The sequence below is a fragment of the Pleurodeles waltl genome, chromosome 6 (genome assembly GCF_031143425.1).
Source record: "Pleurodeles waltl isolate 20211129_DDA chromosome 6, aPleWal1.hap1.20221129, whole genome shotgun sequence".
In the NCBI taxonomy this organism is placed as follows: Eukaryota; Metazoa; Chordata; class Amphibia; order Caudata; family Salamandridae; genus Pleurodeles; species Pleurodeles waltl.
The window spans coordinates 657778342-657804731 of NC_090445.1; the positions used below are offsets into that span (position 1 = coordinate 657778342).

Below are 26390 nucleotides of genomic sequence, written 5' to 3' on the forward strand. Positions count from 1 at the left end.
CTTAAAAAGGCTTTGCCAAAGATTGTTGTGAGCTTTTCTGAATCTGGGAACTAAGTGAATGTTTTGTGTTGGTGGACGTTTGTGTGATGATGCATGTCAGAAGCAAAACAGATCTAATTGCATATAAAAATGAAAGTGTTTAACTTTAAGTAATGAGTGTAATTGAAAAAGGGCCTAGAAGAGGAAACAGTTTGAAAGGTAAGCTAACAGTGTGTGCTCAATCACCATATTTTTCAGTTTAGACACTGACACTTTTTCAAACTAACAGAACAAAGAATGACAACATTCCACTTCCCTGGTGGAAGCACTGCAGGGGAAAATGACTGTGTATAGGTCCTTCATAGAAGGAAAGGGGAAAAAGTAGCATTTGTTTCCTCATCTTCTGTGTATGTCTGCAAAAGGGCATTGTTTGCATACTTTTGTAGCACAAGAAACTTGCACATGTGGAGAAGTGTAGCACAATGGTTAGAGCGACAGACTCTGATGCAGAGACCTGACCCCGGACCAGGGTTCAGTTACCGCCTCGGTGGGTCTTGGGCTTAATTCCCTTGGACCCGATAATTCTTGCCTCTTACTAATCTAATTAATGGGTCCCACTCTGTAACTCTGGGCAATAGCTTGCTTAATCTCCACAACAGCCCTGACAGCGCTTGGATGCCTGGCTTCACCCTGGGGTTGCCCAGGAGTGGGTGCATCACAGGGAAAAGCCAGGAGGGGTTCCACAGCGGTATGCATACAGCGCCTTGAGACCCTAACGGGTGAGTAGTGCGCTCTACAAGTGCGAAGTTTAGGTTTACGTTTACATGTGGCCTGCACCTCGCTTTACAAAGCATCAGTGGTAACAAAGGTATACCAGGTACCAGCGCATGGGTAGAAACAGATGGTTTTCTGATGGGAGATGATGAACGGCTGAATTCCAACTGCTTATCCGATAATCTTAAATTATGTGGGGTGAACTATATATAGTTTTCTCATGAGTAAGAAGTTAAACAATATTGTCACATAGTTGGTTGGCTTGCAGTATTCTAGATAATTTAGGTGGGGAATGGGCTGCATTGCAGAGCTACTGGAATTATGTGATGCTGCACCTTTTTTTGCATAAATATGGATTTGCTGCATAATCCATTATCTGCTGAAAAATCTGTAGATTTAAACTCAAACAATTTTGTTTGTAATGATATGGATCAAAAGTTACTAGAAGTGTGGCAACATGGGTTCAGACAAAGAGGAAGACCCTTTGCAAAGGTTAACCGATCTTTTAGTTGCTTTTTTTGTATTCTGTATAAATCTTTGCCCAGACAGTATTACCATAGGTAAAATTACAAAAAGGAAAAAAAGTGGCATGCGCTGTACCTATATAGGTGCCATCTCGGTGTTCTGACATCTTGGTGTGAGGAATATCACCAAGAAACTGGTTGGTTTCAAGCTATATGGTGCCTGTCCCAGTCAGATGTCTGTGAAGACACCCCACTAGGTATGGTTGTGGTGCTTGGCTCGTAATCCCGGCTCCAAGACCCGTGAAGGCTGCCACTCCATGCACCCGAAGGCACTGTGGGAATGATCCCTCAAGCTCCTTGCCCCCACCCTCCCCGACGTCTGACGACTCCACGATGCTCAAGATCTCAGTTGCCTGGAAAGCACCAGCTGTGGTCGTTGCACTCCATGTCATCGGATAAGTCTTCTGCTTTACCCTGCTCACCAAAGTCGTCCCACGAGTTGCAGAACCATCAGCACTCCAGGCCCCACACTGCGGCAGAGCCCGAGTCAGGGTTTGCTCTGCACTTCCCTGACTTTCCGGGAGCCGGGGGCGACCCTTGCTCAGTTTAAAAAGTTGTGTGGCCTTGCACCTCATAGTTGGGCAGCCCAGCCCCTCTGGAGTGTCTTCAGGGCACATTGGTTTGAAAGGGATTCCTACTGGATCCTCCCCTGTGGGTTTGCCCTCTGCATCAGTCGGGATCCAGAATGGAGCTGCAGATGAGACCTGTGGCAACTCTCCTGGTACCGCCAATGCCCCACGTCCGTGCCATACTCATTCTCATTCCAGACTCCATTACAGATGGACGTTGCCTGACTCCAGTTCCGGCACTGACTGACACCATTTTATCTGGAGCAGAGCCGTTGCTTTTCTTCTTGATAGGCCTGGTGAGAAACCGGCATCCTTTAGATGAGGAGGGCAACTCGTATGAGGAACTGGTGGTCAGTGGGCTACACACTTCCCCTGACATAGGTTTGATCTCTTCTACTGTGGCTACAGGGGAGGGAGCCTCTTTTTCTTTTGCCTTGTGTATGACTGCTGAGGTCTTGGCTCGTAACCTGCCCTAAGTGGTGGTCAAGGTAAATGTCTTGCACCCTTGCTCCCATTTAATCAAGCCGTTGCCAGCGTCCTTATTGGAGCTTGGCCCAAGCCCTTCACAGGGTCTCCTGTTCCACAGCCAATTGCCCACTGCCCCGCTCCTGGGTGCCCCCGTTTACCCAGTACCCCATCCCAGAGAACTTGGTGGTCCAAGCCTCCACTTCTTGGATCATCCCGGCATGTTCCTGTCCCTTCACTGGATAGGGAATCCAAAAGGTTGTATACATTTGGAAAGAGATTGTTATCTTACGCCAGTCTTACACTGTTTTGCGGAACACTGCGTCCCTTTTGGGACGATATTCACATACGATCTTGGATTCTGTTGTGCAAGTGCTGCCCTTGGTCCCTGTGGAGGCCCAAGCCATACTTGCCCAAGCTATTGTTAACGGGAGAGATGCAACAAAGTTCTCCATACTATGTGGACTTGACATAACTGACTCGCTGGACAGAACAATTTCATCATATGTGGCCCTGCAGCACCACGCGTGTCTGAGGACTGTTTTTCAGGGGATGTTCAAGCCTTACTTACGGACCTGCCCTTTGAAGGCTGTCACATTTTTGAGAGAAGGCAGACTGAGCACTGGAGTGCTTTAAGGACCGTAGAGCTATGGCCAGGTCCTTTGGCTTTTCTTTTACCCCTTGTCACCTTCCATCCCTTTTCTGGCCACAGAACAGGTCTCCGACCATGTCCATACCCTCCCAGCCTTTTCGTTGTCGAGGTCGCAGATCACATAAACCACATGGGACAGACTTTCAAACCCCCTTAGTTTTCCCTCCGACCATCACGGGCATGCATTGGGAAGCAGAATATGCTATCATCTGCACCACTGGAGGTCAGTAACATTGGACTGTTGGGTTTTGTAAACAATCCCAACACTATAGGACAGTAATCTGGGCCTAATTACCCTAACAGTCTACTCTCACCAACATGTTTCTGCCCACTCTGAGCCTAAAGCGGCCTGGGGCTTTAGTCAGACCTGAGTATCCCTACAATCTAAACCCAAGGTGCAGCCTCCTAAAGAAGAGGAGAGATTCCACCACCTGGATCCAAAAAGTGTTGTTATTCTACCTAGACCATAGTAAGGACTTTTGGATGGACAGTCAGCTCTTCGATGGGTACATTGGAGCTAAGAAGGGGAAGCCTGTACACAAATGGACCACCTCTAGATGGATACTGCTTTTCCTCAAGATCTGCTACATTTTAGCCATGAAGCAAGGCCTATGGTTTGCATGCTCATCTCATCAGAGCTAAGGCAGCGAGCACTAAGCCTGCAGAGTTGCTGTCCTAGATATCTGTCAGGCAGCAATGTGGGCATCCTTGCACATGTTTACCAAACACCACTGCCTGGGCACTTAGGTCTGTGCACTTTGCCATTGCGTTCCCCAGGACCTTTTGCTTTAGAATTGGCCTTGCAGACCCACCTTCCGGGAAAGGCATTGCTTGGGTGGACATTCTAAGTTAAAGCATCTGCTGCGAGAAGTCTCTAGCATATAAACATGTTACTTACCTTTGGTATCACTTTATCTCTACCTCGATCTGTATACTCTGTATAGTTCCAGATTTCTTAACGATCCTCTCCACTTCTGGAGCAGATTGTGACACAACTGGGACTCCCTTCTCAGGGCCTTAGTTTTTTCACATAAATGGGAAGTTCTCATTGTGGCTCCTGGCATGCTTGCTGGTGTGGAAAGTCGCAAAATAACCTGAGGTCAGCGCATTTGGGTGGCACCTATATAGGTGCTGCCCTCGTCATTTTGTGCGCGGATGCCTATGTGGAGCTTTACTACGCCACCTACTGGTGCACAGGGGATACTGCTCAAAAATCTTTTGGCTCCAGTCTGACACATGGGTATAGTAAAAGGTAAAGAATCTGCGGCTATATAGTCTCTACCAGATAAGGCATTACCGAATGTAAGTAACTTGTTCATCAGATTTACAGCCAAGTGATGAAGATATTGAATGTCCGTAGTATTATATTTGTGTAGAAGGATTGTTATATGGGAGAAAAGGTGTTCCTGATATGTCTTTGGAATGTATAAATATAGAATTAAAAAAACAACTGTAATGAACACTTCGCCTGCCAAAGTATTGGAGGGACATAAATATCTCAGTTACAAACATTTCGACCTAATCCCACTGTCAAGCAGTTGCTAAAGGTTCAAATAGAAAAATAAACAAGTTCTACTCTACGTTTGAAGCAAGTTTGATATAATTTAGGGTTTTGAAACACACCAAAATATAGTGGGATATTTTTATTTACAGACTATATTTTGGCAGTCTGTTTTTTCCAGCTGTTTTCACGTGAAACTTTTTCTCGGATAATGAAATGATATTGTTTGAAAAAGCAATGGTCTTCTGTGAGGTTAAATAAATCTTCTTTATTCAAGTAAAACATTACAACAGAACGTCTCATCCATGTCAACAGCAGGGCCCATCTGACACCAACATTCCTGTGTTGCTTAGGCACCCTATTATACATTCTAAGTTCTCCATAGACTATTACAATACATTGGCATGGCTACAACTAGGGGCAGCTACAGACATATCCCACATTGGATAGTTCTTTTTATGCTCTTATTGCTGAGCTCCTACAGACTGTATCCTCAAGTGCCTCTTTTTTTATTCTGAAGTGTAAGGTTAATGGTCTTTATATATCCATGCTTTTTTTTTTAAATGTCAGCAGCTGCAGTGAACAACCCTATGCCTTGTGTGCATATTTTTCGTGTGCATGTGTTCTTGTGTTTGTGTTAAATCTTTTAGTCCTTTGGTTTGGCTGACACTGTGAAATGCATTAGCCCACAGTTCTGAGTATGGATTGCAGATAGTACCTGTCAGAATACCATTTATGAATTTTGCTTAGTGTGGAGTAGAGAGAATAATGGGTCTGATTTTATGACTATTGGTTTTATAGGCGAGACGGAGCAGGTAAACCTCTTCTATCTATATAACTATGTATTGATTTGCTTTGGTGGCAAGTATTTGTAGAACATGCATATACTATTGCTTTGGCCTCATGGTGTTGCAACACTATTGAACATGTGCCCTCCTGAGTGGACATCTCTTGACCGCTATCTATTACTTCAGATTATTACAAAAAATAGAATTGTCCTTAATAAATCTTGATTTTATAGGAGGAGAGTTTGAGTGAGGATATGTTTTTGGAGAATAAGCTACGGTGTTGCTACCAAATAAATGGTCTGTAAAATCAAGATGTTTGTACTGAAGCTGCTTCAAAGTTGTCATCTTACAACATCATTGATAAGGTTTTCTTTTTTTTTTTTTTTTTTCTGCTCCATCACTTTTGTAGAAGCTCTTAAACAAAACAAACCCTCTAAAACGGAGCACAGTCTTTTGTTAATCATTTGTATTCTTTGTTAGTACACATTCACAGTGGTCAACCATTTGAATCTATGCAAAGTCAATTAAATGTGAAGGACTGCACCCCCATCTGTCACACCCATTTTGGAATATGCTACAGTGGTTACATGTAGTACAATTTATTAATTGATACCCAAGATACAGGTATAGCAGCCGGTGAATTTTAAGAATTATATTTATGTTCAGGCTTCGTTTTTCTAGTGTGGTTTGTTGTGCAAGTTGTTAACAGTGAAACCGAGCTTCTGGTTCAGATACAGGCTGATTGTGGGCCTGTACTACAAGTTTTACTGCAAGAAACCTGGTTGCTGAAGAGCACCAATTTTGAAGGCTTTGTTGACTATTGACCGCCCCTGCAGTGAACGAGAGACTCTCAGCAGGGATACTGACTCTCAATTCCACCAAAATTGTAACAGAAAACATAGAGGTGGTGGGTTCCCCAAGTGACACTTAGATAATATTGTAAATAAGAATAAATAGCAAGGAAGGGAAAGTTTTATTGTTGATCAATGTGTATATCCATAAAGAAGTTTTTAACATGTGGAGTAATTGGATTGATGAGTTGGAAACATCATAGAATAATGCTTATTGAAATATCCTAATTGTATTTTGATTGTGGCAGATGATATTAACGCAAGATTGTTCCCAGGTCAGATGGACAATTTATTACAGGACTTGTTAGACTATTAAAATGTAGAAGCAGTCATGTTTCTGGCAGGGATTTCTACATAAGAAGGATTTCATGCTGGCAAATGGTTGGCCAAGTTTGGGTTGATTTGTCTGAATGACTGCCTTGAGAGAAGGAAATTACTGATGGTCATTTATTTTAATTTGGCCGCCACAGTCGCCCCATTAATTATACTTATGTATTTGTGTGGCAGTTGGAGATGACAGACAACTTTAATGTTTTATAGTGTAAGGGGAGCGACCATTAGACACTCGTTGCTACTCAAAATTTTGTGGAAGCTCCTGTGCCTTAGAAAGTTCTACCATGTGTTATCCCTGGCAGCTTGCTGCTTGTCTAGGCCCCAACATCTCCATTACCTCACTCATTTTCAAGCCATAGAAAGTATAGATATTGACTGGGAGAAAGAAAATAACTTAATGTTGTATATTGCAATGATGGAAAATGTTTGCTTGCCTGTGGATCCATCTAGATAAAGGCATAAGTAAGATCCCACAAATGTAGCAGTCCAAATGTGGCTTGATTCATAGTGCCAAACATTAAAAAAATAATGTGAGGAAAAGCAAATATAAACTATAAGCAAGGCTAATCAGTTATTACCAAACAAGTGGCAAATGCTGCTGGGAAGAAATGATAGAGGTAATAGACTCTGGAGACCAAAAGCAATTGTAGAAAATGGAGAATCAGGCAAGCAATTGCTGCCCTAGGAGTATTTCAATACTCAGTTGAAGAGGCTACCTGAATAGCACATTTAGATACCCTTCATAGTACTTCAGTCACGTAGGTGTGTACCCAGCTACCATCAACACAAAGCCTTTTGTTCAGTACGTTCCTAGCAAAACATAATAGCACCCATTCTGGTGCTGTACAAGGACAAATGTCCAACTGGTTTTCATTAAAATATAAATTCCATAATAGTATCCTTGAAATTGAATAGAGCTGCTGGTCCAGATAACATCCCAGCAGTAATTATCAAAACCAGCAGTAACTGGTGGGCGCAAATCATTTCACATTTGTTCAGATGAATACCCAAAACAGAGAAGTATCTGGACCCTTGGAAAAGGTCAGTTGTAAAACCCATTCTGAAATGCTAAGCATCCATTAAATTACAGATTGATTTGCCTTTTAGATATCTCAAAGGAAATGTTCGCAGATATTGTACTGATTCATCTAGAAGAATGAATCTGTACAATAGCCGGCTCTCCGTTGAACAAGGTGGTTTTCAGAAATATTACTCCACTGTAGATCACTATGGCCAATCATTAGAAATCTTTGGCAATTGATGAAATGCAGTGGTGTTGATTATTGACACTCTTCAACCCAGTGAAAAGAGGACAATTGTGGGTGAAATTGAGAGCCTGGAATTTTTTTTTTTTATCTTTTATGTTCAATCAAGACTCACTGTAAGTCAAACTGGGCACAGGTACAACTGGATAAGTCAGGAAGAAGATCTAAGAAAATATAAATTCTGAAGGGTCTGTGGGTAGCTCAACTCTTTTTAGTTTTTATGTAGCTTTTGTCTCCTGCACCAAAAACTACAAAATTGTTCTTCAAAAATGGTTCTACACATATACCATGTTTACTGTATGCAGGTGATCTGATCGGTTTACACTGTACAGCTGTTTACAGAGCGAGCTTGATGCTTTAAAAGAAAACTTACTGCCAACAAACTTGGAGGATAGTGGCCTATGGGGAAAACGTAAACAACTTCAAATGGCACATGTGACACAGATTGAGTCAGTGAATCAATATAACTATCTAAGGCTCACATTTTGTAGTAATGTGAGGTGTGGAGCCATCATAAAAATTATAAAATCCAGGGGTTCGATTCAAACAGGGTCTTTTGTGAAATGTAATCAAATTCATTAGGGTTTTTCATTGGCCCCCTTAAGAAAGCCTGTAGCTTCAGAATTCCACCCGTATCCTTTTACAGTGCATAGGTTCTATGTTTGGACCCAAAATACACTTAGGAGTCTATTGAGAGTGTAGCCTTAAACGGGTATTTAGTCGATGTAAGGGGTACATGGTAAACAGTATTCTCATGGCAGGTTCCTGTCTACTAAGGTTTTTACATCAACTGATTCCGGTTGAATTTTCAACAAAAATATCAAAGCTGTGTTGGGAAGAAATCTGTGCTGGGAAGAAATCTGTGCTGGGTAAAAGGAATGGACTAGGAAGGTGATTAACAGAGCTAATTAATTTAAATCCGTACTCAGTTCTCTGGGCTCAGTATCAAGACGGGATCCATTTCCCTTCAAACAACTGCTGGAAGAATCTGCATTCCAAGTTTCTTTTAGACAATGTATGAACGATCTGTCAGAGACCCTCCATTATACTCGTATGTAAAATCCGAGGGCATGCAGATCTTTTTCTGTACATGTCAGCTTACCTGCCCCCAAACAATGATTAGTAATAATTAAACAAGCCTTGGCAAAGCCAATAGGTTGCGCCTATCCAAGATCTATTTATTTTGGTTATGTGTTTCAGTTATGTTGTAGACTGGTGTGTCTGGTGTTGAGTGTAGCTAAAAGTTAGTGGTGTAGAGTGATTTGGGGTGAGCCTGTGTATTTGGGAATGGGGTAGATTAATTTCGAGTGGAATGGGTTGGTTGGGATAGATAAGAGTGAGGTATATTGCCTTGTAGTGGAGTAGGGGTACAATGGGGTATAGTGTGTTGGATTTGGGTAGATTGGAGTGTAGTGTGGTGTATTGTAGTAAGGTATAGTATTTTGTGGTAGATTGCATTAGGGTGGGGTGGAGTGGAATAGATTTGTTTAAAGTGGTTATATAGTGGGTTAGATTGGAGTGGAGTGATTGTAGCATATTATGCAGGTTAGATTGGAGTGTGCTAGATTGTGATGAGTTAGCTTGGCGATTATTTTGTTATTTGTAAAATTGGTAACAGTCTGGACATTCGCTGTACCTCACTAGTCCCATTTTAACACCCAAATATAGCAATAAGCAACAGAAAGGTGATCAGCCCGGCTTTGCAAAGAATATGCGGCAAGATGTGTGGCTGTATCTATAGTAACTTTTCAACCGTCTGAAGTAGAAATAATTGTTAAATTGGAAAATCTGCATCTTATGTGGCAAAATGACGAATTGTGAAATGCAGTAAATCTATTAATATTCAGAAAATGACTGTGCCTGCACAATTGCAAGAAACCAGAGGCCATGCGTATGACTCACTAAAGCTTAAATGTTACCAGACCAAAGCACTGTAATGCCTGTGTTCCAATATCCTGTAATATAAAACAGAAAAGGTGCCTCTTATTTACTAAGATATCTTAGTGTGCTGAGCGCACATCGCTAAAAGGCAAAAATGAATGAACAGAGCAAAATTGTTAAACGCTACCGTAATGCTCATCCTACAGTAAGCTAACCCAGTCGGTAGGGCACAAACTGTGAAGAGTTCACCATGAATTAAACAAAGTAAATATGCCAAACAGCATTCCCATACAACTTGAACAAATACCCATGAAACAATAAAACCTGCTACCCGTCTGGCTCTTTAAACAGCAGAGATCTTATCATGTGCTTTAAAACTTTCAAAAGATGACAGAACGGATGGCCCCGAAACACTATAAATTGGAAGGAATGACCATATGGTACACTGTCAACGAGGAGTAGACCTGAATAACAAAAGGACATAGCTAAAACTCCAGCACCTCATAGTGAGAAAGACGATAACGCTGGATGAAAGTATACGTCCACTCAACAAACTGGCTGAAGTTGAAAGAAAAAAGTAGATCTGAAAACGCAGAGAAAATCGGCAACACAAAGCAATACTTGGTCAACACGCCACAGAGTCGAAAGCACACAGTCTACAAAGACAAAACAGAAGACAGACAGGAAATGAACAGGAAAGAGCAAACACAAACCAATAAAAGGCAAGCTAAAGTCACCGACAGGCAAGCAAACAAAGAAACGTTACAGAAGGCAGGATGTGAGTCCCTGTAAATTTTTTTTGTAAAGAATTGGTAGTTTTTTGTTTTTTTTTTAAAGTAACAAAAGACTTCACAAGCACCGCACACGTGCAGGCGAAACATAGAACTGGCCTGGGTGTTACCCAATCTTCATCTGGGAGGAATGGTTACAAATTGAAAGTGTAATGGAATATGCAAATATTCCTTAAATATGAATTGCTCCCTATGTAATATTATGATAGATTGTTTGCTTTTTAGTACAGTCCGTATTAAGTCTTTAAAACCTTCATTTATAAAATACCAGGCCTGGTCTAGACAGGAAGCAATGACATTATTGGCTAAAATGTATTTTCTTGACATTGAAGTTGGGTTAGCATGTTTTTTTGTTTTTTTTTCTCTGCATTAAAATGATAGGGTGGTTAACAAGAATGTATAATAGTACTTTTAATCACATTTTGATAACTTTATTGGGTTTTAGGCATTATGGTTTTTATTGTATTTAATCAGTTTGATTATGTTTTATGGACATTTGTCCCAGTAAACTTACTTTTTTATTTAATTTAATCTGGCACTGTAATGTGCTCATCTCTGGTAGCGGAAGTGATTAGGAAAAGCGACCATAGTGAAAGAACAGTAAAGTAGGTTTGTTGACTTGACGTTCTGATTGCCAAACATAATAAAACAAAGATCTGGAAAATGACGCATGCTCACACTTGGTCAGCCAGTGTTGACAGATGGGCAGCTACAGAATTTTCATTTTTATTACACAGCTCACCTAAAATGAGAAATCTTGTTTACACATGAGAAATGATTGTGACTAAATTTAGTAATATCGTGTGTTCCTCGATGTGATTACTCTGTTCCCGTACTCCAATGTACCAACTGTTACTCAATTCCTGCAATTCTTTGATAACTGTACCATCGTGCCATGTGAGGTACTTGTATCGATCCCTTTCCTCTCTTTAGAATAAGGGAGAGTCCTTTGGTGTATCATAGATTGGGCAAATGTCTTTCATTTATTCATTTGTCCAGTTTCCTTCTACTAGATCTAATTCCACTGCTCATGACTCCTGCGTGTATTTAAATAGTTTTTATTAAAAACAAAATAAATTCCATGATCATTTCTTTGGGGGTAGATTGAATTCACTTTTTTACTATGAAATGTTCATGATTCATAACAAATCATTGTCATCTGCTCACAAACCTTAATGGAAATGATGGTAGACCACCCTGAATATGCAGGGTTATATTTTGATTGCGCGTTTAAATAAACTGGTTGTCAGTAGTCTAGAATAACTATGCATTGTGTCTTTCTGTGGTCCACTTGTTTATGTGCTCATAAAAATACTCAGTGGCAAGCACTGGAATTAGACTATTACCTCATAACCATTGTGCTTCATTAGTATGACGTGTGCTTAGCCGTCTGTGCTCAGTCCATTGTAATAGATATGTTTTTGAATACTGTAGATCAAAAAAACTTTACTAGGTGATATGAGTATTACCTCTTGCGTAATATGTACTTATTGTTATTTACTAACTATATAATCATAAAATGTATGAAAAGAGCAGCTGTGGACTGATGGAGTTTCTCTGGGGTAGAGCTCTCAATCTAACCCCCGTTATTGAGCCTTGCAAGAAGCATTTGCGTACCATACCAACAAAACCGGCTATGGTGGGACATTAGCTGGTTGCAGAGAACCTTGACTTGTCCAAAAACAGTGACTGTGGAGAAGACAGCCACGCTGAACCTCCGTGACCATTATTCTGGTTGTGGCCATCTTGGGAGCAGTGTGCTTCGTCTTGACCATGAAAGCACCAGGCGCAAGTTTGGGAAATCGCAGGGATAGCAATGAACATCTTTCCCAGCAATCCTAGAAGCAGCAAGACATGCAGAGTTTCTTTGTCTACATAAAATAAGCCATAAATCACACCGTAAGGGCCATAGTACTACACTTACCAGTGTAAAACAACAAGCAACTGCAAGCAGCCACAAACCGACCATGTGAATGTTGCATAGTGGGGACCCATGCTAATCGAGAAACTAGTGGTAATGCAGAGAGATAAAGCACTATTCAAACAACCCCCTCACCTCCCACCAATCATCTCCCTCAATATAAAGGAAGACCTGTTCACATGTCTGACTGGCATGCAGGACAAATTGACGTCAGTCAGTGCTGACCTAACAACTATAGTGAAAACGAGATGCAGGCATGTTTTGCAGTGCTGACCAAAGATTTGCAGTGCATAGGGGCTTGAGTAAGCCGAACTGAAGAAGGTATTTCAGCACTGCAGGTCATCCTAGAGTAAACTACTGCCTGGACGATGGTGGAAGAGTTGGTGGACCTAAAATTTAAACGATCTGGAGAATTCCTTCTATCATGACGACCTACGAATCTGCAATGCCTGAAATACCGTGGAGGACTCCAACATTCAAAACCTTCAGCAAGCGCTTAGTTCACCGCATACTTGGTGCCTCAGACCAACAGTCAGTCAGGATGGTGAGAGCACCCAGGTAGATTCTCGAGCGGTATTAGTTAAACTGGTCACCTCAGAAGCAATACTGAGAGTAGCAGGGGAAAGGAGCCTTAGCATTAGTGCAGTCTTCTATCTAACTTCCCAGGATATATCTCATGCAGCACTGGTGAGAAGGAGAACTCTGCGGGATGTGATGACTGAGCTCAGATAAAGACAAATCTGATAAGGATTGGCATTCCTCTTTGTCCTGGTCTGCACATTGGAAGGAAAGACGCAATACATTTGTACATTGGAAGAAGGGAGAGAATGCCACCTTTGCCACGTGGCAGCTGGGAGACAAAAAATTGCAATACCAGACGCTGTTGAAGGAGCAGGAGCTCTCCAAGTGACTACAAGGTAAGCAAGACACCCAACACCTTCAGACCAGTAAAGGGCACATGATGGGACTGTAGTGGACATCCATTTGTGAGTTGGATAAATCTGGTAACATTGGGTGGTGGTGAGTTGCTGCCCATGGGAGTGCTGCCTCCAGCATGTCCAGTGTAGAATCCCCGTAAGTGCTGCATGGGGGAGATTACGTTTTTGAATGAATTACTGTTGTAAGAGGGAATGGTGAAGTGTTGGGATCATGACATTGGTAGTAAACACCAGACTACTTCTATCAGCTGAGGGATGGCAACGCTTAGACGCTCGAAGGTACGACATAGGATTGAACCCACCATACAGTATGGACAAGTTTTTAACCTGGAGTGGGAGAGGGCTGAACTCCCCAATAAAACACCACACAATCTGGGGAGCAAATATGAAAGAGAAACCATTTGTATTGTATACAAGAGACTAATTTATTATCAAACGCTACTAGGGCAATGACACATAGGAACTACCTTACACAATTTAAGGCCACCTCCAAAAAAAGAAAAAACATAGGGGATGGGGGTTATAGTTGGTTTTCATAGGTGTCTGGCAATGTAGACACAAAGGAGGGAAGATGTGTAATTATCATGGGCAAACCTAATGACTGGGAGAGGCCTATAATTGGGCCCTATGCTCCCAAAACACAACAAGAACTGTATCTGAGCTAGGTGCTAGATAACGTTAAAGAAGAAGGCATGTGGAGGGATGATATGATTGGGGAGTTTTAACCTGGTCCATGACCCAAAGGTAGATCAGCATCCCCCTGGATAGATACATTATTGGGGCTATGTCCGCGGCCTGCTAAGTTACAAATGTCCTCCAGGGGACTTTTGGATGTATGGAAGGAGAACCATCCTCTAGGTAGAGTATACTCCTTTTTCTGACATGCACATAGATCACCCTTTGGGATAGACATTATCTGGAGTACAAGTACAATGGTCACCCACACAATTAAATTGACATAGGACTCATTACTGTCTCTCATCATGCCCCCATGCATCTGGGACTTCAATATGGGGAAGGGCATCAAAGCACATGCCCCTGGCTACTTGAGCCCACAATACTAAAAGATCACTTCTATTAGATAACTGAACAGATATTAGAGGTTTTTTTTTTTTTTTAAAGACAGCACCCTGGGATCTACATCTACCAATGTTCACTGGTACACCTTTAACTCTGTCCTACAGTGCAAAATAATTGTGATAAGAGCACATCAATTCCACAACTGATCAGTTACTAAGCCACAACTAGAAAATAATTGAAAGCTATAGAAACTGACTATTTGGTTCAGAATTGGCTCACATTACTAAGGGAAGTGGCTAAGTTGAGAGAACAAATAGACATGCTGCTTACTCAAAGATCTGAGTGGGCTTTTCTCTGGCTTAAATAGAAATTGCGTGAAAAGGCTAACAAGACAGACAAAGTTTGTGCAGCCTGGCTATATCATACTGGATTACAATCGAGAATAGCAAATGTTCATCTTTGAACCAGAGGGTTGCCAACCACAGAAATACATTCTTTGTTGGAACCTGTAATGCTCCTGAGAACTGAGTGCCTGACACCACGTGTGACCTGCGGTGGTGTGACAGGAACTGCACTTTAAACCAGTGGCATACTTGGGATGCTGTTATCTGAGGCCTGCCTGGCACACTACTGAGGGAGTTATAATCCTAATGTACTTATCTGTGACTACTGGCCCCACTGCATCGTAGCACAGTGCTTTGTCTTGCTGCTGCTGCACTGAATCACTCGGCAGTCCTAGCCCTGGGGGTGGGGCGGGTGAAATGAGGGTTGTGCTTGGCCACTGTAGATACATCGCCTGAGTGATTTGGAGCCGGAGGCACTCAGCCGTACCACACCTCTATCTCGATGTGCGGTCAGACTGTGTCATCATATCATACGCTACGAATACATGAGACTTTCTGAGTCCCTGGTGTCCATGTGGCTTCAGATTAATGCAACATAATTGGGAGCGGAACTTGGGCATTGATAATCTGAGATTTTTAGGGCTGTTGGATACCCTCATTGCTAACTCCTTTGATTGATGGGTAGGGAAACTGAGTTGGCTTGGTTGCGCTTTGGTCCTCCTCCTGAATCCGATATCTCCATATACTAAGACTATACTAAGACACCAACATGGGGCACATCAACTCAGCTTGCTCTGTGCCCCAGCAAGGCGAGGTGCCTCCACAACAAAGTTGTAATGAGGGCTTCTCCTTGAATGCAAAGGAGGACTGTATGTCCACATATCATAGGCTACGAATACATGAGACTTTCTGAGGCCCTAACCCGACGCTGTTCATCGTGGAATGGCTTCTACGAGCTGCACCCAGCCCACCGGGCCTATCCCCCATGTTCACGGAAGATCGTACACATAGGGTGCCTGCTCGCCCCCCCTTCTGGATCACCACCTTGACCCATGGTAGTAAGGATTCTGAACTTTAGAGATTGAGATCATCTTCAACCAAAGGCCAGGAAAGCTGCACCTGTCATTGTGGATAGCGCTACAGTCTGACTCTTCCTGGACTACACGCTTAAAGTTCAGCGACACCGTGCCTCATATCAAGTCAGTGAAGAGACAGCTCCATAATGAGGGACTCGAAAATGCGTACTAGTACATTTACTGTATATCGCTGCTAGCTGTCTTTGTTCTTGTTTGCATAAAAAAAAGTTTAAAAAACGGAATAAATAAAGGTCCTTGTCAACAGGCTAGACGGATGTCTGCCCTTCCTGGTAGACCCAGACAAAATCTGTGTTCATTAGGAGCAGACAGACATTTGAAAATATTAGAAGGGTGTTCAGCCTCATTGAAAAATTCAATGTTTGAAACAGTGGAACTGGCATCCTGTGCCAGGTATTAGGGAAAATTGAAAGAGACCTTACATGCAGTATTATATAGGGTTAGGATAGGCATCAGACTGTATAGTAGTCAGAAGAGAAAGATCAGAAGCCCTGAAGCTATATGAGATTGGGTCCTGAACCCACAAAAAAAAAGCAGTGGACATCAGAGATGTTACAAAATTCTAAAACCCTTTTACTGATTACACATCTACGAAAGGCCTGAACTGGTGACTACTGCATATAATCCTGCCTGTCAACATATGAAGCAGTGGGAAGGGATATACTCTGGAAAATCAGTACGACCCTTTGGGCAGATATCACCAGAATTGTACAAAGTGTCCACAGTAGAAAAGCATGCTTATAGATGATGTACAACTGTTATAGGACACTGAGTAGGCTCAAATTGTGATGACCAATGCTGGAGGATTTGTGGTGCAAAAGGGACGATAATGCATATTTGAAGGTCATGTCCAAGGATTGCTACCTATTGGAAGGAAGCCCTTAAAGATCCACAGTGATCCAATAGTGATCATTCTGGGCATGAGTTACACATTGGGAGGGCCTTTCTCTGCATACATGGGCAGTCATCGTCCATAGTTTTATGCTAGCTGAGCAGGAGCTGACTGCTAATTGGAAAAAAGGCACCCGCACCAGACCTTATCAGTTGGTCCAGAAAACTTTGGATCAATAATATCCATGGAGAGCTGACCTATGACCTGCATGACATGTGACAATGGTTTGAGAGTATCTGGAAACCACTGATGGAACATCTCCAGGACTCCCCACAGGTATTGTGCCTACATATGTTAAGGGCACTGATTTTGAACCAGCTATAAGTCACTCAGTTTGCCATTGTGCAGGGTACGGGGGCTCCCGCTGCAAAATAAAACTAAACGTTAAGGATTCAAATGTTTCACTATTGATTTTGACCGTAAAGATCAAAGAACCATAGTGTTGTGATTCATGGTCCTTGTAGAAGAATTGGTGGGAGAGTGTAATATGTTATTTGTTGTAATTTTTTAATGCAACCAGTTTTATTTTTCAAAGTGGAAAAGTGAATAAAAATAATTTACGAAAAAAGAGCAGCTCCTCTTAATTATGGGTAAAACACAACTGCATTCGCTAGAATGTAAAAATAAGCCATAAGTGATTAATCTTCTTGAGCCTGATGAGGACAACTGGAGAGCTATGCATTGGTACAGAACTGAGAAGCAAAAGTGTGTGCATGTTTTCAGATTTTGTTTGTTCAGTTTGATTTTTGATTGGGAGGCATGGTTTGGAGGGCAGTATATTGTGCTCCACATCTCACTGTTCCTTCTTTATGCTTGGACCTTTCAAAAATGTTATCGATAATATACTAGTTGTAACAAAAAGTGTGAATATTTTGATGTAAAACAAATCCAGTGATAATTAAACTGTAGAATGTTTTCTAGGACAATTCCAAAAAATATAAGAAGGAAAACAAACTGAAACAGTACCAAATGTTCAGCTTTTGTGATGTTTGCTTCCTTTGTGGTTTTATCGACCGAGATTTGAACTTGTTCTTATGCGACTTATGTGTTTGTCTTCTTCCTCCAGGCTGGATTATTCTGGGATAGCACTTCTTATCATGGGCAGTTTTGTTCCTTGGTTGTATTACTCTTTTTACTGCTCCCCTCAGCCGCGACTCATCTACCTCTCTATAGTCTGTGTCCTTGGCATCACTGCTATTGTCGTTTCTCAGTGGGACCGATTTTCAACACCCAAGCACAGACCTACGAGAGCAGGTAAATTCAGATGTATTTTTCATTTACAGAAACAGAGAGAAGTAGACCAATGGGAAGGAATTACACTTTGGGAGGGGGGGACTTTCCTAGCAACGCCCTGTCTTGGGTAGATGTTTCTTGAAAAGATAGTCTTGTATGCTACTCTTCAGAACATACAAGCCTTCTGTGTCCGTAGGTACACCACATAGTAGATGTTTACGTCTCCATGTAAGTAATACACTGATTGTCATTTCCATGGTTGCTTCACCAAGAGCTAAGAGAGGACTAATTATCCAAACCACTCATATGAAAATACCAAGTTATTCATCAAAGACTTCAATGTGTAAATTTACAATCTGCATGACCCAAGTGCTAGAATTTGCTACTTTATTTCCACGTCTGGTTTTCTGTCACTAACAATTGTACATATGTCTCTAGAGCTAACCCTCTATAAAATAATGTAAAGAAGATAGGGTGGGTCCAAATATATACTTTAATTTATTCAGATCATGTTTCATACTATTGTGACATTGACATTGATCAAAGTCTTTACTATTTGGCAATGCCTGTTGGTAATGTTCGCATTCCCATACACAGTTACAGTTAGGGTAGTTGTAAAGCGCAGTGTACACCAAATGTTTCCTTGGCAGTAGCTGCATTTATCTACTAAGTATGGTTGGTGCACATTATTGTTTTTAAAAAAAGGAAAAAAAAGAATTCAAAGATTTTCTAAAAAGGAACAAAGATGGATGACCACAAAAAGGTAGAGGGAGAGTGTCCAACTATTGTGTGGACGGAGGAAAAAGAAAACAAAAATCCAAGGATTGTGTTACAAGACCAGATTTTATAACTGTATGAAAAGTTGTTCCGATGGATGTCTAGTAGGTCTGGATCAAGTAAATTTCCTTGCCATAAATCCGTGGTTTTGGAATCGGTGGCGCTGTGGACCGATAGCCATTGCCCCAAAGGTGATCTGCTACGAATAGAACAGATAGACAATGGAGGCATCTCAAAGAACACTGAACGTTTTAACATCTCAGTGATAGATTTGTAGCCAGAAACAAATGACAGGTGATGTTTTGTAAAACACGAAAAGATTCAGCCCCACAAACCATTGTAATGGTATGGCAATGAGAGAGAGCGTGCTATATAGGAATCTGGTAAATAGAAGAAGCTCATGACAGCCAATTTTTTTTTCTTTCTTTTTTGTAATGATGCATAGATAGGGTAGGAGATGAATTATACCAAGAGAAAGTTAAAAGATCTGATATTATCATCCTATGTTGACATGAACAGAAGTGAAACCTTGTTACACTAGATCAGGTCAATCTGCACCTTAGGATCCTTTCCGTGCCACACCTTATGTGCTGCCACGATTGGGTTGGGGTTGAAGGTGGAGATTAATTAAAGAAAACAACCAACCGTGAGAAGGCAGAGGAACAAATTCTGCATGTGATTAAAGGTTCTTCCATAGAGCAAGCCTTGTGTTCAAGCTTTTTAAAAATCGGTTGTATTTGTGTTGAGTTAGAACTAGGACAGAATGCAATCACATAACAATCTGAAGAGTGAAAAGACTAATCCAACCCTAAAAGACACTTCAGCTTAATTTGCACAAGCAAGGCATCTGCTACATATGAACCCTCGAAGTTTAACTTGAGGATGAGTTATGCAAAAGAGAAAATGCAAGGTAAAGTTCCTCTGGAGAACTATGGAATTACAAGATTATTCCCTGTGCAAAACAGTTGAGAAATGTGAGTAGATAAGTAATGGTATGGTAAGCATGAGCTTGACAAATGCATACAAGGGTTCGCTATGCTATAGATGCTTCCTTCCTCCTGAAATAAATCATTCCTCTGTCTACATTTCTCAGGACAGGATAGAAATGAGACGCATCCTTGCCAATGTAAACAAACCCCTGAGATTCCATCTTTGCAGGAACTGGAAAAAAGTGACAGTACTAAGACAACCTGAAAACATACATAAGAAACTGAAAAATGTAAACCTACATACGCTGGAACTGTATGACTGCATTGTGCAAATATTTAAAGTGCCTGTGCTGTGTACATAATCCTGTGATGTATTGGTCTGCCCTGTCTAAAGCCTCTGATTTTGTAGGACAGTCTGTTTCTTCTTGTACAGAGTTCTATTTTAACAATGAACTGAGTGGTGGATCTCCTGGTTGCCTCGATAAATTGGAAATGTTTGCTTGTAGGTTTGTGTGTATTGTATACATACACACTCATAGAAATATAGGCATTCAGAGGAGCTTTAGGACATCGTAGCTGCTTCAGAACTCGGAGGTAGCCAGCACCTCTCATGTTTCCTAGGCTCAGGGGTGGTATGGTCTTGGGCACTGTTGAGAGCGCAGCATCTGTACAACTTTTGCCAGAGGCGAGGCCAGGAGCTGTTAAGAACAGAAGCAAACTCTTCATATTGATCAGGGGTTACAACTGGGATTCTGCGCTTACGATATTTTGACTGCTCACAAATGAAATCAGAATGGACACTGTACTGCACTTGCACTCTTCACTTGACCAGTCATGTTTTTTAACCTTTTAATTATACATCTCTGCTGAATGCATTGAGAGCCAGACAGTGCTTTTTCAAAACTACAGGGAAGAGGAATTACAACCACAAGATAAAATCATTCAAACTGGCCACACATTAACACATGAAACTGCTGTTGGAGCATGTCAGTTTTTGAATTACATAAACATTTTTTATAAAGTGCTCTGTTTATGGACTGCGTAATAGTATAATACAAGGTACAGTAACACACACACACACACACACACACACACACACACACACACACACACACACACACACACACACACACACACACTAGTATAATACAAGGTACAGTAAACACACACACACACACACACACACACACACACACACACACACACACACACACACACACACACACACACAACCACGTACATGCAGTTGTCTGAGCTCCCCCTCCAGTCTCTCGTTGAATGTAACTTTGCCCCTTTATAGCTTTTTGTTTGCTGTCTTCTGACTAGATTTGGGCTGTACAAATGCCACACCACAGTATGTATTAATGAAGGGTGTACATGAGTCTACTTTAAGTTTTAAGTCTGTGTCTAGGCACAGTCAGTAAGAAGTCCAACCCCTTAATCACTTGGAAAGTTTAGGAACTTTCACTGAGCTTGGTGGGCCTGGCACATTCTTTGAACTGAATTGTGTTGCATAAGAGTATAGTATTTGATAGCGAAAGAGGTGATCAGGCAGTAGGTTATAGAATTGGTTTATCTGTGATGTTTTCGAACGGTTAAATCCCAATGACAGCAAAGCTTAGCCCAGAGGCTGGCTGCTCACTGAATAAGGAGCACTTGATTGGAGATGAAAGAAGCTGATCATGGAAAAGCTTTTGGAGTGGTGCAGTAGATTAGTTTGGAGCGAGATATTTCAGTAACATGTGCAGCTTGAAACTGGATGGATTGGAGTCTAAGATCTGATGAACAAATGGTTTCCATGCTTTCGATTTTTTAAAATCTTTTTTATTGATTTTTTCTGAAATTTACCTTCATCTCCCTTCTAACTTCAAATTGGCCTGCCAACAAACTCCCTTCCCAAGAGGGTCATGGACTTATCTTAACTTGCTTCCATTTTGCTTTTCTCCAGGAGTGTTTCTCGGACTTGGATTGAGTGGCATTGTTCCCACCATGCACTTCACCATTGCAGAAGGGTTTGTGAAGGCCACGACGGTCGGACAGATGGGGTGGTTCTTCTTGATGGGCAGCATGTACATCACCGGTGCTGGATTGTACGCTGCCCGCATTCCAGAACGCTTCTTTCCTGGCAAGTTTGACATTTGGGTAGGTATTCCAATTACTTCTTACAGATCAGTTTCGACTTAGTTGGTTTTAGATGGTTTGCAGGACTGTCTTTCTTCTTAAGACTGGAGTAGGCCTGCTAATACAGTTGTCTCACTATCCTAATTAGTAAATAAGAAGAACAGTGGTTGACATTCGTTTTCCAGGAATTACATTACAAATGTGAAAAGTAATCATTTTGAAATAAATACTCTTGTAAAGCTCCTTACATTGTCCTGTCCTCAGGTCTTTGCTGCAGGAAAAAAACGATTTATTCACTAGACATTGTAATATAAATTGGACCCAAAAAGTGAAAATGAGAATACTGACCACACTCAAGTAACTTTAGTGAGATAAGTTGGTACATTTTTTGTAACTACTAAGCACTAAATATGAAGTGATGTGCAAGGTTGGTTGACATAGTGAATACTTATATTTGGGGGTACAGAGGCATGGCACTTGTATCATTATTGGGTGTCTGCGGGAATAAATGTGCAGACTGTTATTGCAGGGGAAAAAACAGGAATTGAGGTGTAAGAACGTAGGAAAGAGAACCAAACAGCCCTTGAACATTCAAGACTAAATGCAAGGGATGTACAGTCGAAACTAGATTGGAAAACGCAAAATACATTGAGTGCATCAGTGTCTGTGATATTACAAAATAGTATCCAGATCATTCACTGTAAAGAATGGTTTGGTTGTAGGACTGTAACCGTAATTACAGTTTACACTTTAAATAAAGAAACTTGCATATGACAAAACGCGCCAAAGGATAGAGCAGAAGTCTAGCTCAGGGTTTGCTGGAATGGATTGCTGGCATTAATCCATAATTGCATCGAGCAGTTTGAGTTCAGGGTAGAGTGACCACGTGGCATAGAGGCAAATTCAGGACAGGATTGTAAAAAAAAAAAAAAAGAATTAGGACAAAGGGTCAAAATTCAGGGCAAAATTCATGAACAAACGTCAATTTTACAGACACATCCAAGGAGAGGCCGTACCTCACTATGTTATCAGTGCATTTATTTGCTATTTTCTGCATAGCACTATTTATTCACTGTGGTCTTTTTGTGATTGCCTCCTGGCATGCTACATTCAGTTGGCACATTGCATCTTTGTTCGGTAGTAAATTGATGCCCTTGAGTACGGTGTCAAGGCCATCACCTCTACCTAAATCTACCCAATCTTTTTTAGAGAGAAAGCAACACAACAAACTGATTATGTTTCTAAACGTTTTAGATCCCATGGCAATCCATTTGGGAAACATTAAGTTAAGTAACCTTATGCTAGTTTAAACAAGTTGAACAAAAACATCTGGCTCACCTCTGGCTCACTTCAACCTCCAGTGGACTTTAAACCTAAAAATAATTAGTGAGGTAGAGCAGATGGTGTGGGTGACAGTCTTGCATCTACTGTCAGGATGTGAGGTACCCACAACTTGTCCGTAGCCTCACAGCACTAGAGTTTACGTCCGGGACTCTACATTTATCTCAGAGCTGGGGGCCCGGACTACCAATCAAAGAGAATAAAAGAGGAAGATGAAATCTAGATCAGATTGGAGATCCATTGCAACTTACTCAAATGATTGTTGCTAAGAACGGGATAAGTAATGAAGAAAAGAACAAGGTGGGACAGTTACTAAAATCAGACAAGATGGGTCCACCAAGAGTATCGGAAAGTATTGCATACCTGGGGAGGTGTCTCAGCAGAAAGGAGAGAAACAGAAAAGGCACTGTCAAGTGGTTGAACAAGCAGCACCCACCCTGACAAACTCTTCTGGTGCAGTTGTACGCTGTTCAAGCTCGTGAAGGGTGAGTAGGGGGCAGACCCCTTCCAAGGTTGTGATGGGTAATTGCCCACTCTGTCAGTGTCTTAGAATAGTCAAAACTAACATTAGAAAGATTTTAAAATGTAATTCGTTTTTATTTAAAATATTGTAGTGTTTCCCCTTTATATACAATTAGACCTTGAACTGGGAATCAGTTACCTTTGATACCTAGGGATTACTATTTACCATTTCCCCACTGATCTGCACACTGGACATCTGGGCAGAGCAACGTAGCCTCTCTGATCCCGGTTTATTGTTTGGTCTTATCTTCCACTTTTTGTAATGGGCCCACACAAGTGTAGGTGGTGTGCTACCCCAATTGTGTTATTTTGCAAACCTTCCTCTGCTCATCCCACATTCCTTCTTCAGACACGCCCCACATCTGATTTGGTCACTGGGGCACCGTCAGGTAGCTCTTTCCACTCTAAAGCTGCCCGTGACTGCGGGTGGATTTGCTCTTCCGGTCTTAGAAAGCTTTTATCTAGCTGCGCAGCTCTAACGGGTGGCTCGCTTGCTAACTGGCTACCCCCTGCATGAGATGGGGTTTATCTGTAAAGGCTTTAAGGAGGGCTTACTGCACTACTCTTTGTATCCTACTGGCCATTCTACGGAACGCTATCTGAGGTTATCCTACACAGCTTTCTCTTGCCTTTCTAGAACCTGTAAACGCACCAACACAAAGAAACCCTACACTCCTGCACTACTTTTGCTAGGCCTTCTCACTCGCACAGGACTGCTGCTCTTGGGGTAACTCCGTTAGTGGCATGCTGCAGGTGTCTTAAAATTGGATGATATGTTTGTGGATGCCAAGCTACTAGATTTAAAAACCATTGTGGCAGACTAAAATCTTCCTGTATGTCGACTCCTTACTTACCAACACCTTGAACAACCATTAAATACCCTATTTAATGTCCACCACCTAGCACTAACCCCACATGAGGTGTGCCAGAAGCTCTACACCATAGGGACTGGTGGCAAACTGATAAGCTCTGTATACAGACCTTTCCTGCAACATGGAGACTACTCCAGGGCTTCTCTCCATACTACCTTGGAGACTGATATGGCCAAACATTTGTAAGATATGCACTGGCCCAAAATACTGAACTATCCCCACTAAGTATCCCACAGCTGACACTTTAAGTACATTCAGAGAGCTTCCCTGCAGAATGCTTTATTACAAACGCAGTGTGATCTCTCTGTACTAATGGTGTACTGTCTATGCTGCTGCCTGGTTGTGGAAGGCCCCCGTGATAGCTTTGTTTCAAGTGTCTGTCTCCAAGGCACTGATTTACTTCACATGTTTGACACCGAAGTGGAAAGCAGTATGCTGTAGTTTTAATGTCGGTAAAGGATTAATAATGAGGCCCTCATCACTTAAAGTTCATTTCAGGTCCTGTGTTTTTCCTGTTAACGCATAGTAATTCGCTGTAACATAGATGGATTATTCTTATAATAACTTGCATATACAAGGTTAGGAAGATAATAACTTTGGCAGTACGGTGTAAGCATGATTAACATGACTTTGTACTTTGAATGCTTCGCATTGCTCCGATGAATTGCTGAGTGCAGCCAAAAGATTTTGGTCCTTAATTCAATATTTCATTTAGCTTTTCAGAAAAGTTCTGTGGAGTTCAAAATCATTGTGTGTTAAGTGCACCACCTATAGATATGTTTTCTTATGATGTCCTAACCACTTTTCAGTCACCATTCAAATTCTTTTGAAAATAAGTTCTCGTTTATGATTAGAGTGTTCCTTGTACTGCGGTAGTTTCTAACACGTGGAAATCACGTGTTTTTGCTTTTGGTCCTCTGTTTTTGGCATTCTGTCATCGTGTGAGACCCATTTATAGCCATATAGTAAATAGGTTTTGAGCTGGGACTTCAAGTGTCCAACTTTTAAAATAAACGTTGCTGCTGTGCACCTTGGATGAAAAGTTGTGTGTAATCCTAAATGTAGGATAAGCAAGAAAGACTGTTGTTTAACTCTGCCTAACATCTGCGCACGAGTAGCACTTTCACAGATGGAGCCCACTCCAATCTAAACCACTCCAATCCAGGATTGGAGTGAGCATTGGATTGGATTGGATTGGATTGGGGTGGGGTGGATGGATTGTATTGAAGTATGTTAGGGTGGATTGGAATGGAGTGCGGTGCATTGAATGGGCACGAGTAGAGAAGATTGAAATGTGGTGGGATGGGGTTGATTGGATTGGGGTGGGATGGCCTGGGGTGAGTGAACTGGATTGGGGTGGGGGGATTGGGGATTGGGGTAGGGTAGATTTGGGGTGAGGCGGATTGGACTGGATTGCAGAGGATTGGAGTGGGGAGGATTGGATTGGAGTGCTGCAGATTATTTTAGGTTGGGGTGGGGCAGATTGCTTTGGATTTGAGTGGGGCAGACTGCTTTGGATGACACTGAGGCAGATTAGCGTGAAGCACACTAGTGTGGGGCAGATTGTTGTGGAGTGGATTGTGGTGGATTGGACTGGAGTGGACTAGAGTAGGGGTGGAACGGGGAGGCTGAGGGGTGGATGTGATTGGAGTGGTGTAGATTGGATTGAGGTGGATTACATTTGTGTGGGCAGGAATGGATTGGTGTTGGGTGGATTGAATTGAACTGGAGTAGAGTGGAGTGGAGTAGATTGGGTTGAGGTGGATTACATTTGTGTGGGCAGGAATGGATTGCTGGTGGATTGAATTGAATTGAATTGAACTGAACAGAACTGAACTGAACTGAACTGGAGTGGAGTAGATTGGGTTGGAGAGGGGTGGTTTGCGGTACAGTGGGGTGTCACTCCAATCTAATCACCCCAAACCAATCTAATCCACCCAACTCCAATCCAGTCCACCTCACCCCACCCTTTTTTAGTCCACTCCAATCCAGTTCACCCCATCCAGTCCACCC

The 26390-nt window shown here is 41.8% G+C and overlaps 1 protein-coding gene across 4 annotated transcripts in view; it reads left to right on the forward strand.

Annotated features, from left to right (window-relative positions):
• ADIPOR1 (adiponectin receptor 1) overlaps positions 1–26390 on the forward strand; it is a 156706-nt gene that overhangs the window by 124468 nt on the left and 5848 nt on the right. For all 4 annotated transcript variants that reach the window (XM_069239016.1, XM_069239018.1, XM_069239017.1 and 1 more), the window contains 2 exons: positions 17649–17836; positions 21470–21663. In XM_069239016.1, coding sequence (XP_069095117.1) covers positions 17649–17836; positions 21470–21663 — 382 coding nt within the window. The remainder of the gene's footprint in view (positions 1–17648; positions 17837–21469; positions 21664–26390) is intronic.